This window comes from Coturnix japonica, chromosome 9, assembly GCF_001577835.2.
Source record: "Coturnix japonica isolate 7356 chromosome 9, Coturnix japonica 2.1, whole genome shotgun sequence".
In the NCBI taxonomy this organism is placed as follows: domain Eukaryota; kingdom Metazoa; phylum Chordata; class Aves; order Galliformes; family Phasianidae; genus Coturnix; species Coturnix japonica.
Genome location: NC_029524.1, coordinates 4,380,267 through 4,397,357, shown reverse-complemented (window position 1 = coordinate 4,397,357; position 17,091 = coordinate 4,380,267). Strand labels below are relative to the sequence as shown.

Here is a 17,091-nt window from a genome sequence, read left to right as displayed (position 1 = left end):
TCTTTAATTGAATGATAGAATAATTTCCTTGAGAAGGGGTAATCAGCTTGCTTAAAATTAAATTCAGTTTTAATTTGAAGCTGGTTAACATTTGCAGTTTTCCCTGTCTCTAGCTCATGTTGAAGTCAATTGCTAATTCAAGTGCTCAGTATTTTACTTTGTATTTAGAGGAATCAGGTTCAAAGCAGAAACTCCATCCACAGTGGTTTTAAAATCCCAACTTCAGTTCCTAAAGCTTAGTGCAGCGTGCCATGAGATGAGCAGAGGAACGGCAGTAAATAAAGCTCCGGTAGGTGAACAGATAAAGTTATCAGGGCTGTGGCAAAAGGCCCCAATAATTCTCTTTTTTTCTTATTTGTGGAAAGTTATCTGTACTTTGTGAGGAGAATGAGAGAATCTAAGCTTAGAAAACTGCTCTTGGTACCACTCTGAGCACCTCAAGGGAATGGCATTTAAATAAGGCCCTTTGTGCTTTTTATGTAGATATTTTTAGAAAACCAAAAGATGGTATTTTTGTTCTGATTTCTGGAGGAATCCTGACTTAATGGGCACTTAATTTTCCACTCCATAGGGCCAGCTTGTGTTGCAGTTGAAGTGAACCGCTGGGAAACATTTATAGTAACACATGATCTTTAAAAATAACTTCCCAGGCTGCAAAGGAGATGTCTTGAATTCTTCAAATCTTTCTTATCATAGATAATAACTGTGACATTCCCGGGGTGGAAATTCTTAGCTTTGCTAATTTAGGAAATTGTAATGAAGCTGTTTGCATTTCTTTTTTCAATTTGTAAGCGGTTTGGGCTGAAAGCCGCCTCTTCAGTGGTGCAGCAGGGCTGGAGCTGGATGGGCATTCGGGTCCCTTCCAACCCAAATCATCCTGTGAGTCTGTGATGACTCTGTGATGACTCCAGCTGTGAGCCCACCAGATCCTGCCAGCTCAGAGGCTGCGGCAGCAGCTGTGACATGGTGACTATCTCAGCAGTAGAGGATGTCAGTTCTCCAGAGCCACCAACATGCACACTGAGCTGCTGTGTGCCGGGCTTCGGAAGAAACTTGGATTCCATCAGGAGTAGTTTTTCCTTCTATTTATTTATTTATTTTAAATCACCTCCAAAATTTCATAGGACAAAAACCCTCCTGCATATTCCTATTCCTACCCATCACTGCTGCTAGATTCTTCTCCCTTATTTGCTCTGAAATGTTTCCTTCAATGTGTGCTCATCTTTTTGTAGTAATCAGTGTTTACCTAGTTAGAAAAATGATTACAAAGGTTACGTTGTGTGAGCGCTCAGTGTTTCCTCTGCTTAGACTATGTGATATGCTGCTACTGTTTCCTAGAAAATTTCTGTGGTCAGATTGTTTTCTGGTCCATTTGGGACAGTAAGATACTGTTTAAACGCTGTTTGTGTGTGTCTGGATGGGGTGGCCCTTTTTCAGCTGCTTTCACTGCTGCAAGGCTTTTTTTAAAGCCCTTTGGCTGCCATGTGATAGAGAGGCAGTAGATAAAAGGGTGTATTGATCACAGCCGTGGTCAGCTTGGAGTGTGGTTCCTAACAGTTGTAATAGCTGTGAAAGCTGGTTGAGCTGAGCGCTCTCAGCTTCCGTGTAATCAAAATAAGTGACTTTTTGCTGAGCACTTGAGCACTTGAATTTATCCTCCGTCCCTGCAAATACTCGTTAGTGAAAACAAAAATAAATCAAGCTTTGTGTTCAAGAGTTTATTTTGTGACCTAATTACTTTTAACCCGAGGAGCTGTAGATATTGGTGCCCTTAAAACATGCCTTTGTTTGGAATAGTAAATGAAGTGATGAGTAGATGAAACTCATTTCATATGGAGACCAACCTCTGGTGCACAAGTGGCTTCTGCCCCTGCACTTCCCTGGGCTTGGTGCTGAGGGGCAGCCCCAGGGGCTGACTGCTGTGAGGTCGTGCTGAAGGTGGCAGAATGTATCTCCTATGCTGATATGGGGGTGTTTATATCCACCAGCTTTCTTGCAGCTTCTGTTGTTCTTTTTTATTACACTCCAGGACAACAGATCAAATGTTGCACTGGATTTTACTTTGTCATTCTTTTAGTTTGGAATGGAAAAATATGCCTTAAAAGTAAATGTTAGGGGATTCACAGTCATATGGCAAATGTAAGGGAAGCTTCTAATTAATGTTGTTCTCTGATATTCCACAACTCGGCCTTTTTTTTTTTAAATCATGTTGGATTTAGAAGAAGTTACTCAATGCAGGTTAATGTTGATTGTTGCTTATGAACCACCTGAATTTGTGGGCAATTCTTTGAAACAAAGCCCTATGGTATCCTCTAAACCTTTTCCATATCTATAAGCCAACACAGATTTTAGCTTGTTTTTCTGGGTTGGAGACAATTTGAAATCTCTTCAATCAATTAAACAAGGAGCAATGATTTTCCTGCATAATGCACCATTCTCTACTGCATTTGCCAAAATTCTGTATGGATTGCCATTCGATCTGTAGGTTGAATTTGAGCTTTGACACTCATTCTGGTCCTGCCTGCTCTTGTCTAGTGAACATGTCCCAGGATGGAGACACACAGCCTCTCCAGTCTGCCTGCTTTACCATTTGCTGCCTCTCATTTAAAAGCAAACAAACAAACCAGCAATGGCATTTTAGAAATTCTCTATGCACATTTTGTGAATTCATTGCATTGTTAGTCTGTGTCTGGTCTTCTATAGGGCCTTGTGGCAGGTTTGCTCTCTGAGCATGCTAGAACTCTTGTTTGGCAAGAGCCAAATTCAGGACAGCCAAATGAAGTCTCTACCCCTACCTTCTCAAATCTTACGATCTATTGGTCTAAATGATGTCTTTCATTACCTGAGGATGTTCTGAATATCTGGGTTTTGTTCCTCAATACTATGTAATGTTCAGCAGTTCTGCTGATGCTTGTCTGGCTGACAGTGTTGTCCATGTTCTATTTACAAAGTCTGTGTGCCGAGGCACTCACCCCCCCAGTGCCACATTTTTAGGGAAGAAAAGAAGTGGCTGGCAACTCACAGATCTGCTGTGCTTACCTTGCTTTGAGCATTACCTTTCCTGCAGCCTCTTAGCGATCAGCGAAGCAGCAGCCTGCTGGTGTTCATTTCTCTGGTCATGAGATGTTGAGAAGTGCTTCTGCTGGCGAGCCTGGGGGTGCAGCTACAAAGCCTCCAAGAGCTGTTGGCTTCTGGAATAAGTCTCAGCACTACTAGAGCCTTCTAGTAGTCTTCTGTCTGCCTGGATGTGGTCAGTCATCTGGAAACAGAAACCGCAATAAGATGAGAACAACGGCAACAAACCCTGTGCCTGCGAACGCACAGCTGTTCTGGTTAGCTCTTAGAGCCTGTGGTCTGTTGGCCTTGAACTGTCTGGTTATCTTGTGATCGAGGTCACAGTACAGAGAAAAGACAATTCTGTAACTTTCACATTGATTTCACAGGAGAAATTCTCACGCTCTGCAGGAGTCCTTATTCGAGCTATTGAGAAGTATTCATCTTGTGCAGGCGTTTAATATTTTAATTGCTTTTGGCAGGGAATCCTTTCTCGCACTGAAGGCAGCAGGAGGCGTTGCTCCATGACACGCGGCTGTGCCAGGAGGTCTCCCTGCCCCATGCACAGCTCTGCATCACTACAGCTGGCTGTGGGGAGCAGTGTGCAGCCTGCAGGCTCTGCTGGCTCCAAGCTTGAAAGAAAAAAACTACCTAAAATCTCAGCTGGATCAGCTCTCACATCTTGCTGAGGGCAGTGTGACTTTTATTTTAATCAGTTAGAGCCATTGATAAAACTGTGTTGTGAGGCCTTAGTTACCTGACACACACCTGTTGTATGGCACTGAGCAGACAGATCTGGATGCTAGAAGCCTGTAAGGCAGTTGTTCCACTTCAGTTTTAATGCTGGATACATGCACCAGGGCAATACCTATAGATGGGAAAACTGCAGGCTGTTGTGTTGGTTCACAAATCTGATTGTAGGTCTTCTAGTTTTGGGATATTAAATACATACATACAAAGATTAGTCTTGTGTTTTGTTTCTCTTCTTGTTCTGGTGGTGTCCTACTAAGCTGTGTTCTGTTTCTTTCCATTAGTCTAAGCAGCTCTTTCTAATGGTATAGTAAAATGCAAAGTAGTTTTGTGCTCCATCTCTGTATAAGGACATAATTTATGTGCAACTCAAAGTTCAGAACAAGCTTACAGTTTGTGTGGGAAGTTTTGCGTGCTGTCACATATCTGTGGCTTAAAGCAAACTAACTGAAAAACACAAACAGAAACCAGCAGTACCATTTGGTACTGGGCTTTGCCATAGTAAATTCAAGTAGTCATTGGTTAGATACTTGTTGCCAAGTTGGTGTAACAACTGCTCTTCCTCTAAATGGAATTTTACAAGTTTCTAACTCCTGTATTGAAAGTCAGTGACTGTAAGCAGATCCTGTGGAACCTCAGCCTTCATGCTGTCTGCATTAGAAGATACTAATGGCATGTTGGAGTCTGGCTGCTTAGAACATTTTAAGCTTCCATTGGTGCATTAACACGGTTTGAACAACTGCAAATCCTGTGGAACACATCTGGAACAGGATGGCAATAGACACAATCTTACGCTGAATTTAAATAGAAATTACAGATGAAATAACTTATTACACATTAATATCATTTCCTCTTTCTGTGCCTGTTAAGTTAGCTCCCTATAGAGGTGATACCAGTTTCTTATACCACAATGACCACAGAATGCTACGAAAAGTAGATTGAGCACAGAGATACATGCACACGTGTATGAAAGTGCTTCAGTTTTAGATCATGCCAATGAATTTTCCTGTGATTGCAATTGTAAGAGCTCTGGCAGAGTTGCTGTAGTAGAAGCAGCTGAATGATGACCTCCCATTTAAAGACCCTCTTGTTAAAGATGTGCTAATTGATAAAGAACTGTGCTCCATGCTCTGGGGGTGGATGCTGCGCTATTCTAATAGCTCTGTGTGTTGCATGATGGAATGGAATTTTGTTTCTCTCCTATAGACAGTTTAAGAGGTCTCTCACCATGGTAAGCGTTCCACAGCCATGGAAGAGTGAAGGGATGGATTTGTAATTAATGTGGTAATTAAGATCAGGTATTTTCATGCCTGACTTGTTTTCATCACTCAATCCAGTACTTTTATCCAGTACAAGCAGAATATGAAGAGAGCTGTAGTAATAAGATGTGTTGGCATTAGTTGTGCTCCTGTAAGCCCTCAAGCGGCAGTAAGGCTGAGGGGGGGAAAACTTTGAAATGAGTCTTATTACCCAGGGTATTTAGGTGGCAGATAGAGGTTTGGGTTCCTCCTAGCCAACCCTCTTTTGGTACTGCAGAATTTCCTCACCTGACATTTGTCAAATGTAAAATGAATGGTTTCAAAGTGAACGTGTGGTGATTTAAATTGTACTGGTTGTTTAAAAATGATCAGTAGAAGTTACCACTTACTGATGGGTACAGGATATTAACAGCCAATGAGGAGTTACACTGCTGCAGCTGGTTGGTGCTGGTGGTGTATGGTGTTACTGCAGGCACGCTGGGCTAAGAATGACTGTTTCTCTAGTCTGTTGTTGTCCAGCAAAAGTCAGGTAGAGCATTAGTCTGCTCTGTCCTTAGAAGTGATTTACAGCAGTCTTTTACTGCCTCTGTCTAACAAAATATTGAAGATTTTCCTACTCATAGCATAGGCTTTGAAGTTGAATTAGACACTCTTTCCATGTTTGTGAACAACCATCATAAATTGGCTAGTTCAGAACTACAAAATGATGTGCTTTCATACTAAATATTGCTATATTGTCTCCAGTAAGTTTGTTTCCATAGTGTTTCATGCAGGTAGCTTTAGAGAAAATTCAAGATGAATTTCAGACCTAGTTTTAGCTCGCTTCTGCTTTGTCATTTTTAATGTATTTTAAAAATTAAGTCTTAATGATGTAAACACCACATGAGTGCTTTACCAGGTAAGTGTTCTTCCTATACTAAATGAATTAATGAGTAGGACTATGTAGACGTGTTTGCAGTATTGGCATTTGAAACCCCAGACTTGCGAGCTGAACTGCACAAGCAGACTTAAGTAAACTTTGCAAAAGCTTCAAAATGTGTGTCTAATTATAGAAGGTTAAGTATAGTGAATGTAATTTTTTTTTCCGAAGGCCATGTGGTTATGATATTGTTGAGATTCCATAATGCCTCCTGCCGTGACAGACAGCCTTGACATCTGGGCAGTGGATTCACAGATTGGTGCTGATGGCTCAATATCCGTGGACTTCCTATTGCCCACTGGAATCTACATCAACTTGGATGTCCCTCGAGATGCCACTATATCTCATATTAAACAGGTAATACCAAGTGGTCAATTAACTTTTATTTGAAATGAGCTCTGGTTCTGATTTTCATGTGCCTTCTGGCAAATCACGCAGTGAATCTGGGTAAGCATAAAAAATTAATTAGAGGTGCATTCGTAGCAGAGTGACTGGTAAAGATGTACATGTCTGCGGGCTTTGGATGTTTCTGAGCAGACGTCGAGGTATGGAGAAATAATTTCTCACTGATGGTTACACTTCAGCAGAGATTAACGTGATTGCTCTGTGTTAATACTGGGTCATTATATCTAAACCTTTTGTTAACGTCTCATTTGTACGTTGTGCATTTATTTAACGTTTTTCTGGTTAGTGCAGATACAGGAGATGCTGTGTCTGATCTGATGGTTAATACAGAAGTGATATGTTGTATTCCTGCTCCTTTTGTTTGACACCAATGGTGGCCTTATAAAGCCACTGCTTGAGTTAGTGAAGAAGTGCCTTGTTGGGACATCACTTAAAAAGAGTGAGGTCTGTGATTGATTTGCTGTGTGAGGGGTCCTTTGGAAAAATGGGTGTGAAAAATCCTTGTCTATTTGTTCAGAGGAAACAATTTTCTTTACCAAAGAAGGGCTGTGACCCTTTTGTTTTGTTTCAGATGCTTTTAATTCTTTTGGGATGTGATACTGTGGATTTTCTATTTTGAAAGACAGTGTTACAAACAGTTCATCCAGGGAGTATTTTGTGTCACTCTAAAGGGATGGAATTAATAAAATCTGGTTTCTAAAATTCCAAGGGATTTTGAATTCAGATTCGAGCAGTGGATTCGATCTGTTCTTGTTTATGGAGTGTTTCAAATACTCGTCAGGGGGTAACACCCATTTACAATAAAATCTTGTGCGTTCTCCAAGCTTGTGTTCATAATGCTGATGAGTGTTATGCTTCTGTGCTGGTCTCCTTACTGATGTGATGCAACATAGATCTGAAGCTACATGAATTCTGTGAATTTGCTGTTCTGTTTTGACTGTGAAAATGTTTGAGATAAAATTGATAAACAAGGAACTTATCAAACTTACTGTCAGGACTGAGGGAAAAATTGACGTGCATTCTTATCTGGACGTGTCACAGCAGAGGGACATAGCATAAAGCATTGCTGCTTGATGACCTTTTTCCATTGACCCCTAATTTTATTTGAAGAAAGACTTCTCCCATTTTGTCACAGTTACATTTTGTAGAATAATTCACTTCTGTAGTAAAAAAAGAGAAGTGTGGTAAGGGGGTGTCTAAGCTGGGTATATCCCTGAATAACAAAGAGAATAAATGGCAGTGCTGGACATGGAGATGGACCTTTGGAGGGACCACTGTGGTGCCTTCAGCCCATATTTCCTTTCTGGGCAGTGTGAATGATGGAATTTGGGTAATAAAATTACTTGAAAGGGTAACTTTTAAAAGTAAAGGTAAATTTAAGCATGGAAATGGAAGATTCAAAGTCCAGATTCAATGTGGCTGGTGACAAGAATCAAGGATGCTTTCAAAGGAAAATGTGCTCGTGTTTGCTAATCCACAGACCTCAATATTGAAAGTGAATGTTAATGGAACATCACTGGACAGCAGAGGACATCACTGAAAATGGGATGGAAGTATCCATCTCTGTTTGCTTCCCAGCCCCAGCAACACCAAGAATGAATTCTTTATCAAGCTTTGTTGTCTTGCCTGCAGTAATTAACAGTCCTACTTAAAATAACTCAGTTTGGCTTGAATTATACTTCTTTAAAACTGAAGCTAGTAGCTGAAGTGGCAGATAAACTGCTCGAGGAATTTCCTCTGAATTCATCTTCTCATAAAGCTGCTCTTGTTGTGGGTTACCTCCAAAGCTGCCTCTAAAATATAAGTCCGAGCAGAGGCGAGGGAGTGGGGCATGTAAAGGAATAAATGCACGCTTAGGGACCTATTACTGCCAATGACTTGGTGAATGTTAAGGTGGAATTAGGCACTGGGTTCCAACACAGTGGAACTTTACTTTTTTTGCTGCCCAGTTGTTCTTCAGAGAGAAGGAATGTTAATTGTGTCTATATTACAGAGCTCTTTCATAGAAATAATGGGTTTGAAAACTAAACAGTAACCACAGTATAGACAGCATGCTGTGTTAGCAGCTTTGCTCCCAGCACTTTGCTGTGACAAGTCTTAATTTGGAGAACATTGCATTTATAAATAGAAGACCTGAGAAACAAGATAGACTCCTTATGCTTCATGCGAAACTGTAAAGATGAAAACATGAAAAAAGGAAAAATGGCCGTTTATTTGAGAGCTGGAGAATTTTTAAGAGCTCATTTTCTGCAAGCACTGAAATTCTACCACTGGCTGTAATTGTACTGTGTGTGACAGCAAGAGGCTGATTTTAGTGGCACTCAGTTTTGGGAACTTCATCTTTGTAAATCCTATGGTGTTTAAGGTTATGATAAGTACTAATATTCAGAAATTGAAGTTAGCTCTTATAAAGGACAACAAACCCACCAGATTTTTAACCGATATAATTAGCAATTAGAGAATAACACAGAAAAGAACCCCATAGTTTTTGTGTCTTCTCATATCTTTGAAGTTGGAAGTCTTATTCTATTCTAAAAAAGAACAAAGGCTTTTGCCCAACCAGGCCAATTAGACTGGGGTACGTTTATGGGAAGGCAGCCTCAGTTGTACAGATCCCATGGACACATGCAGATGTTTTCAGTTTGGTTGTAGTAGTTCAGTTCAACTTCTTATTTTTGGGCAGGGTGCTTTTCATGCAAGATTTTTGACGCTGCATTATTGATCCTACAGCTCCTGTTTCAAATGGAGTTTAAGAAACAAGTCCATAAAGTGTAAACTTCTAAAATTTAGACGAAGTTATTCTCACCTTTATATATGTATTTATACAATGACAGTTCTTTTCACCTACAATTGTGATTTCTGCTAAGAATGTGATATAGCTTATATTGGTGTTAGGTGAGTGGTGATCTACTGTGTAGACACTCAGTTCAGTGAAGCATTGTTGAGTGCTGCATGGGTGACTTGCACATCTTGGTGGCCTGCAAATAACTTACAAATACACTTACGTGAAGGTTCTACTGACAGCGGGCAATTTGACGTGATTTGTGTTACTGTGTGTTTTTTAACCTTTGTGCACATTAGTTGCTGCTTAAAAATAACCACGAGACAGATACTAAAAACAAATCACTCTTCTTATGACTGTTTTTTTCCAGCTGTTATGGAAGCAGGCACACAGCTACCCCCTCTTCCATCTCCTCATGGAGATCGACTCTTACATGTTCTCATGTGTGAATCAGACGGCCGTACATGAAGAACTAGAAGATGAAACACGGAGACTTTGTGATGTCAGGCCCTTTCTTCCTGTCCTGAAACTAGTGACAAGGAACTGTGATCCGGGAGAGAAGTTGGACTCCAAAATAGGTGTTCTTATAGGCAAAGGTAATTACATCTACTTTTCTCTGTATTTTTTTGAAAACTTTGTTTTATGGAAGAGGGCTGTAGTTGGGCAGGTAATGGGAACAAACACACTTCTCTTCTTGTCTCTGACAGCATTTCTCTTCCTTGGTCTAGAACTGATGAAATTTAAAACAACTTTAAATACTAGAGATGAAACATCTGGAAGTTGATAGATGCTACTCTCCGTGTTGTAGTTCAGCACTGTGTTTTATAACTACATCAGTCAAGAGCAAAAGTCTTATCACATTAGATGGGGGGATTAGACTGGGGAAAAAAAAATCTATAATATTATTGCTAGGTGATGGAATGCTTAATCCCTGAATGTGCTACCACAAGTAGCCTAATCAGAAGTTGCATGGGCAGAGGGAACTAGAAATTGTTATGAGTTTGGTATACGTGATTTCTGAGTCAGTTCGCAGTGTGATCCTTGGCTTTGCTCTCCATTGTGACACTGGTTTTCAGCAAACAATGGGAAGCTATTTTTAAGGGTTTCACAGTAACTCGCTCTTGGTGTTATTTCAGAATTTTCATCTTTTAAATCTACTGTGGTTATACAATAAAGATTGACGGGGTCGTGTGAGGTCATACCTCTTGTATTGAAACAATGAACCATTGTGAGCTCCTTTATAAAGACGGCAGGTTTTGTTTAGATTTCAGCAGTGTGCTGTCTGCCCGTTTCTTAAAGCCAACAATGGAAGCTGGCAGTTCAGCTGCTCAGACGTACTCTGACAGCTTCAGAGAGATTCACGTTCTTTGGTGCAGTATTTCTCTTTCTGTGCTTTTAAACTTAGTGTTTTGTTCTCAAACAGTATCTGGTGCTTTGTGTAATCTGGGCAGCATCCATCAGTTTGGGAGAAATGAAAAAACACCCACACTTGCAGATTCTGTGCTTCCTGGACTTCCTTATGGGCTGAAGAATTCACATTCTTTGGGGACTCTCACTGTGTATTCTTTCTATATATGTTTTGGAAAAGGAATTTTCTTGGACTTGGATTGGTTGAACTTTTAGTCCTATCAGTTTTATTTGAGTAGAAGGTTTATTTTAATCACAAGGAAATGTCAAGAACAAGTAGATCTGTTTGCAGGTCAACTATTCTTTTTTTGCCTTTTAAACAAATCAAAAAGATGTCATCTTTAAGGGGGCAGAGTGGGGAAGACAATGATTTAAAAACACTCTAATGTCTGGTTTTTATGGTGCACTTACGGTGCTGTGTTTGCATTTGCTTTTGCGAGGGGAGACTTAAAACTTCCCAATCTAATTTGAAAGCAGTGTGGTTGGATTTTCCATTTAATGTTAAGCAAGGAATTGTTTCTTGCTGTTCTGACACTTAAGACAGGTTGCATGGGAATTGTGCAAATAACTTTGACACTCCACTGACATACAGGGGCTCACTTTTCAGCAGACATTTTGGCTGGAGGATCTGAATAAAATCACTTATAGAACCTTACCTTAAACAATTGAGGTATTCTTTTGTTTGATTGAACTCTTGTAGGTCTCCATGAGTTCGATGCCTTACAAGATCCTGAAGTGAACGACTTTCGAGCTAAAATGCGGAGAATCAGTGAGGAGAAGATCCAGTCGCTTGTGGGTCTTTCCTGGATGGACTGGTTAAAGCACACGTACCCACCAGAACAGGAACCCGTTGTCCCAGAGAACTTCCAAGATAAGCTCTATAGTGGAAATCTTGTAGTGGCTATTCATTTTGATAACTGCCAGGTAGGAATGGATGTTCACTGTATTTAACGTACGGTTCTTGATTCCGATCTGAGTTAGCGTGAGGTCGATCAAACATGGAAGTGAAATAGAATAATAATGTTACCAGGGTCCTTGACTTTTGAAAGAAAGTATGGAAGCCAATGGACAGTTGTGATGTGAAGTCAAATTACAGTTCTACTCTTTCCTGCTTTTAAAATTGAAATGTATAGCTCTTACATTTTGTGTTATTTTATCTTCATTTAAACCTAAAACGCACTTCAAAATTCTCAAGACCTTTTTGGTAAACTATTATTTGCGTGACTTTGCTAGGGATTGAGTTTGGGCCTGAAAGATGCTGAATGGGGAAGAACCAACTTTAACAGGCTTCTTTCTGCTAGTGGTTCATTTTTGAACATCTTTAGGGGCGAGCTGTTAATTAGGTTGCAAAATAAGCATACAAAATAAGAGTTAGCTTTCTCTCAACTACACATGCACAGAGAGAATTGAAACACTAGCTGAGACTTAAAATTACCTTCTTGTTTCTTGTAACCAAGCTAGCAACCCCCGCAGCTTTTTTTGATGGTAAAGTTGCTATTTTTCTGCTCGATTCCTCATTTTTACACTGTGCACTTCTTAGTGGTCAGCATGGGAAGCCTTAGAATCTCAGAAGCACATAATAATAGGCTGTATTTGCTGCCCACTTTGACCTAGTTGTTAGATATTGATCTAATGATTAAGCTAATTTTATTTGCAAAGCTGTGTCATTTCTATACCATCTTTATTAACATTAAGAAAAAATAATAATATGAAGTTGTAAAATCATATGTGGCTCTGGAAACACTGAATGCAGAGATGAATATTGTGTTTGGTAACCAGTAACACTATCTCATGTGGGATACGTTGGAGTTTGTACAAAAAGAAACCTCACAACTTTTCCAGTTGTTTACAGCTTAGCAGAGGACTTGTCGTTTTTCAGGAACAATGAGAATATCTGTGTTAGTCAGATCTCAAGGAAGGTATTGTATATAAGTGTGCATTTGATATAAAAGGAATGCAAAAGTTACTGGTGGTTCAAAATGCATTTGCCTGTCACTGTAACAGCTTGGGCTCCCAACATTCTAAATATTTCAGATGCTTCTGTTACCAGTTCTGACCTTCTAAGCTATTAACAGTTCAAATTGGAGCTGGTTTTTGGAGCACTAAACTGTTCTGGACTACTTGCATTGAGTACTGTAAGACAACTTGGAATGAAGTAGGAAATTATAAGCCTACCTAATTGGCTTTGGAGCAAGACAGGAAAACTAATTGCTATTGCTGTGATGTGCACACATGTAAAAAACCTGCTGTTTTGAATTAGACCAGCCATTGTAGGGCACCAGACTCCTGGGAAGGAAAGGGCTCATTCTTGTTTGCCTGCTGTCAGTTATGGTCGGGACAAGGAAGAAGCCTTTGCTGCTTGGCAAAGTTCTGAGCAGGAGAAGCTGGAAATACAGAACTCTTTTTGCCTGACTTTGCGCAGTTTTAGATTTTCTTACTTAACTTCTTGCTCAGTCAAGGGAATGCAAGTCAGGCAACACTTGGTTTGTAAATAACTGCTCAGTGTGCTCATGTGTTTGTGAGTGACGATGTGTGCAAGGAACAAAACCCGACAACAACATAGAAAGCCCACCCAGAAATCCACCACAACAAACAAAAGAGCAAACAGAACTTGCTGGATCAACCTTTCCAAATCCTGGTAGATGAAGGGAGACGAAAGACTTCACAAAATATCTTCTTTTACTTTAGGAATGATGACGTTCAGTGCATCTAAACCTTTTCCCCCCTAATTATAAAACTATTCTAACTTCTTTAACTTCTTAAGATGGAAATAAAAGCTGCAGATACTATGAAAAGATTTGATGAAACTTTGTTTGGAAATGGAGACTTTCCACGTTGTATGCTGTGGGTATTGACTGCTACCCCTCTTTTCTTCACTCCCCTCACATCCGCTCAGTCACAGTCTGACTATGGAAGCTGATATTTGGTGTTTCTCTTTGTGTTTTGTTAGGATGTATTTAGTTTTCAAGTGTCTCCTAACATGAATCCCATCAAGCTGAATGAACTTGCAATCCGAAAACGTTTGACTATCCATGGAAAAGAAGATGAGGAAATTGATCCTGCTGACTACGTGCTGCAAGTTAGCGGGAGGCTAGAATATGTTTTTGGTGATCATCCCTTAATTCAGTTTCAGGTATGTAAAGCTCTCTGGAACTCCTTGTAATCAGTGCTCTCTGGAGCTTTGGCCACAGTTTCACTTTGTATCATATGCCATTGCATAGTGAACAAAGATGAACAACAGTGCTTCTTCCTCATGCCTGCTCTGCTCTCCAATTGTAAAATGAATGTGCATCATTTCCTCTGTAGCTTTGCAATGTATTCTAATTGCTTCGATTTGAAAGTTGTTGCCGAAATATTCTGTTAATTTCCAATTCTTTTCCATGGGCTTTTAGTATATACACAACTGCGTGATGAACAGGACCCTTCCTCAACTGACTCTCGTTGAGTGTTGCACCATAAAGAAAATGTGTGAGCAGGAAATGATTGCCATAGAAGTTGCCATAAACCGAAAATCATCCAACCTTCCTCTTCCTCTGCCACCAAAAAAAACGAGAGCAACGACTGTAAGTTAATACGGAGAGTGTCAGATATCCAAAAGGAAGAATGAATTGTGCAGTGTAAATCACAATGTCTGGATTTCTGCTCTTAGTTTTGTTTTCCAGAATAGGTCTCCTGTGTCTCCTCAGATCCTTCTGCTGCTTGCTAGTTTTACACCAGAAACAGCAGGCCTTGCAGCTTTTTTGGATGCTTCCCTGTCCTCACCTCCCTCCCTCTTGCTCTCTTCCCCAGTGCCCCAGGAATGCCCACTGTCACACTGTCATTGCTGTTGATTCTACTTCTAACCACAGGCCAGAAAAAGCAGATAATAATCTGTTACCTGCATCTGGAGAGATTACTGCAGAGAGCTGTATTCTCCAGCTCCAGCATATGAAGGCTCCACTGGCTTGGACAGTAGTGACCTGTGGTCTCTTGTATTCCCTCATATCTTGCATAATGTTTTCACTTCAATGATGGCAACTTTTGCCATCAGAGAAGTCTAACTTGTAATGTAGCGCTTCCTTCATTGTTAAACTTACCATGGCCATATCGCACAGTTGTAATTTGTGTGTTGTTATTCTAAGGAAATAGGGACAGGTTTTGTTCTTTTAATTTGAAGCTATATATTCAGAGCAACGAATACATTTGAAGAATTATTATTATTTGACAGCAAGTATATGCAATGCATTTTCTTCTCGCCCTCCCTCTCCGATATCTTCAACTTGGCGTTTTTTCTGTCCTCCTTTCCTTTTGGAGCATCCAAGATGCTCTTGTCGTGATAACCAACTTGTTTTTTAAGATTTCAAATTCATGTTTTAACAGATGTCTCTTTTAGTTTGTATTTATGGCTTCTGCTGAAAATATTTAGCTTATGTAGTAATTCTGTTGATTAAGAGAAATCTTGCATCTTTGTTTCCCTTTTCAGAGTGTATGGGACATTTGCAGCCCCTTCAAGATTGTTCTGTTAAAGGGTAATAAGCTAAATACAGAAGAAAATGCCAAAGTAAGTAATTTTCCACTGTTTCAGAAGACACTCTTAATTTTAATGCTTTTCTACATTTAGTGAACTCAGAATTGAACAGGTTTCAGGTGAGCAAAAGTGCACTCGTTGTTTAATTGTATCGTTAGTATTGCTTAAAATCTTAATTCATAGCTAAAACTGTTGCTTTATGGACTGAAGTTGGATAGGTGCACTAGAGCATTATTAGTAACTACAGATGGCAGGACTTGCATGTTGGTCTGACTTGATCTTTTTTTCAGGCAGCTGTGAGTACCAATACAAGATAACTTTATTCAGACCAAACTTCCCTAAATATCTGACAAGCAAAAGTAGATTAAATATTATACATTTTTAATTGGAACTGAGGGTATTTTTTTATAGTCCACAATAAACTCTGTGTGTTTCTAAGCATGGATTGTGTGCTTCTATACAATCTGCCTTTTATTTTCTGACCATGCTGCACACACAGGAGAAGCTGTAGTATCACTTCCTGTACAGTGCACATGAGCGGGCTGCTGCCTGTGTTACAGACCACAAGCTGTTAACATGTGAGGAGTTTTTACACTTTAAGGCCTTACTGGACACTTGCTTGTGTGGAATTTTGACTGTGTTTGTGAATATATACAGAAATTGTTACGTATGTGTATGTACACATAAATGCACGGTTACATTTCCTGATGTAAGAGTTCTTTCCAGCATGCTCTGTGTTTCATTGGTGTTCATGTAGCTGTTCTCACCTCACATTGGCTCATAGTGATGAAGTGTGACATCAATAGGTGAAAATGAAATTTCTGTATCTCACTGGGGCTCAAGTAAATGTCTTTAAATTGACTGTTTCCTTTCAGTGATTGATTATGTTTGGAAAAAAATTGTGATCATATGCAAGTTAACTGAGTCAGTTTAACAATGGATGTTCCTATGGCAGCTGTATCAAGGAGCATAACTCGCCACAGAGCGTTCTCCCAGTCCTGATACTTGTGCCTGTGTTATGAGTTCAGCCTCTTCACCTGAAGTAGGAGGTTTTTGCATGGAATGATCAGACAGGGCATTATTTGAGCATCGGCTGTTGGTGCTACTGAGACTTTGTCTAGGGATTATTCTGGGCTGATGGCAGATTTTCTTTAGCGTGGCTTCATTTAACCTGTAGTAAATACCAAAATTGTTTGTTATCAAGTTAGAAATAAACATGCGTATGTTCTGTGTTGTATTCTGTGCAGAATTCTGTGGCTTCTGAGGCAGGTCTTAATATTTCTTGTCTAATTTTCCTTAATGCAGGTTCACGTTAGGGCTGGTATTTTCCATGGTACGGAGCTCCTTTGTAAAACTATTGTAAGCACAGAAATATCTGGGAGAAGTGACCATGCATGGAATGAAGTACTGGAGTTTGAAATAAATGTCTGTGATCTACCAAGAATGGCAAGACTCTGCTTTGCTGTTTATGCTGTGATGGATAAGACTAAAACTAAGAAGTCAACTAAGTCAATGAATCCCTCCAAATACCAAACCATTAGGAAAGCAGGAAAAGTGGTAATTATTTCTTTTTCTTTTATCTCTTTTGTACCCCTGAACTCTATATAACATGTTTGGTATTCAGAAATACTTTGTTGCCCTCACTTCAGTTTTCAAGAATACAAAATGAATAAGAAAGGTATTGAAAAAGTATCTATGTGAAGAATTGCACATCCTGGTACAAAAAAAAAAAATCCACAACATTTTCCTGCTTCTCAGACACTGATAAAGACATGAACGTTTTGATTTGAGGCAGGTTGGCAAATGACTCCTTAACAAATTGTACTTTAAGATGTTACTTGCGTTCTCATCTCTAGAACTCAAGGTGAGTTTTGATGGGGAAAAGTACGAGCATCTGGGCTCATGTTGAGAGAAATGTGCGTTCTTAGATTGGCAGAGTGGCTCCTTAGAATTAAGTCCTATTGTCTCAAAGGGCCCAGAGCATGAAGGAAAACAAGTCCCACACTCA

At 39.8% G+C, this 17,091-nt stretch overlaps 1 protein-coding gene across 4 annotated transcripts in view; it reads left to right on the top strand.

Annotated features, from left to right (window-relative positions):
* Positions 1 to 17,091, top strand: part of PIK3CB (phosphatidylinositol-4,5-bisphosphate 3-kinase catalytic subunit beta) — an 80,472-nt gene that overhangs the window by 42,212 nt on the left and 21,169 nt on the right. For all 4 annotated transcript variants that reach the window (XM_015871193.2, XM_015871195.2, XM_015871197.2 and 1 more), the window contains 7 exons: positions 6,154 to 6,339; positions 9,540 to 9,765; positions 11,277 to 11,500; positions 13,527 to 13,709; positions 13,969 to 14,139; positions 15,039 to 15,116; positions 16,389 to 16,640. In XM_015871193.2, the coding sequence (XP_015726679.1) occupies positions 6,187 to 6,339; positions 9,540 to 9,765; positions 11,277 to 11,500; positions 13,527 to 13,709; positions 13,969 to 14,139; positions 15,039 to 15,116; positions 16,389 to 16,640 (1,287 nt within the window). In that variant the 5' untranslated portion in view covers positions 6,154 to 6,186. The remainder of the gene's footprint in view (positions 1 to 6,153; positions 6,340 to 9,539; positions 9,766 to 11,276; positions 11,501 to 13,526; positions 13,710 to 13,968; positions 14,140 to 15,038; positions 15,117 to 16,388; positions 16,641 to 17,091) is intronic.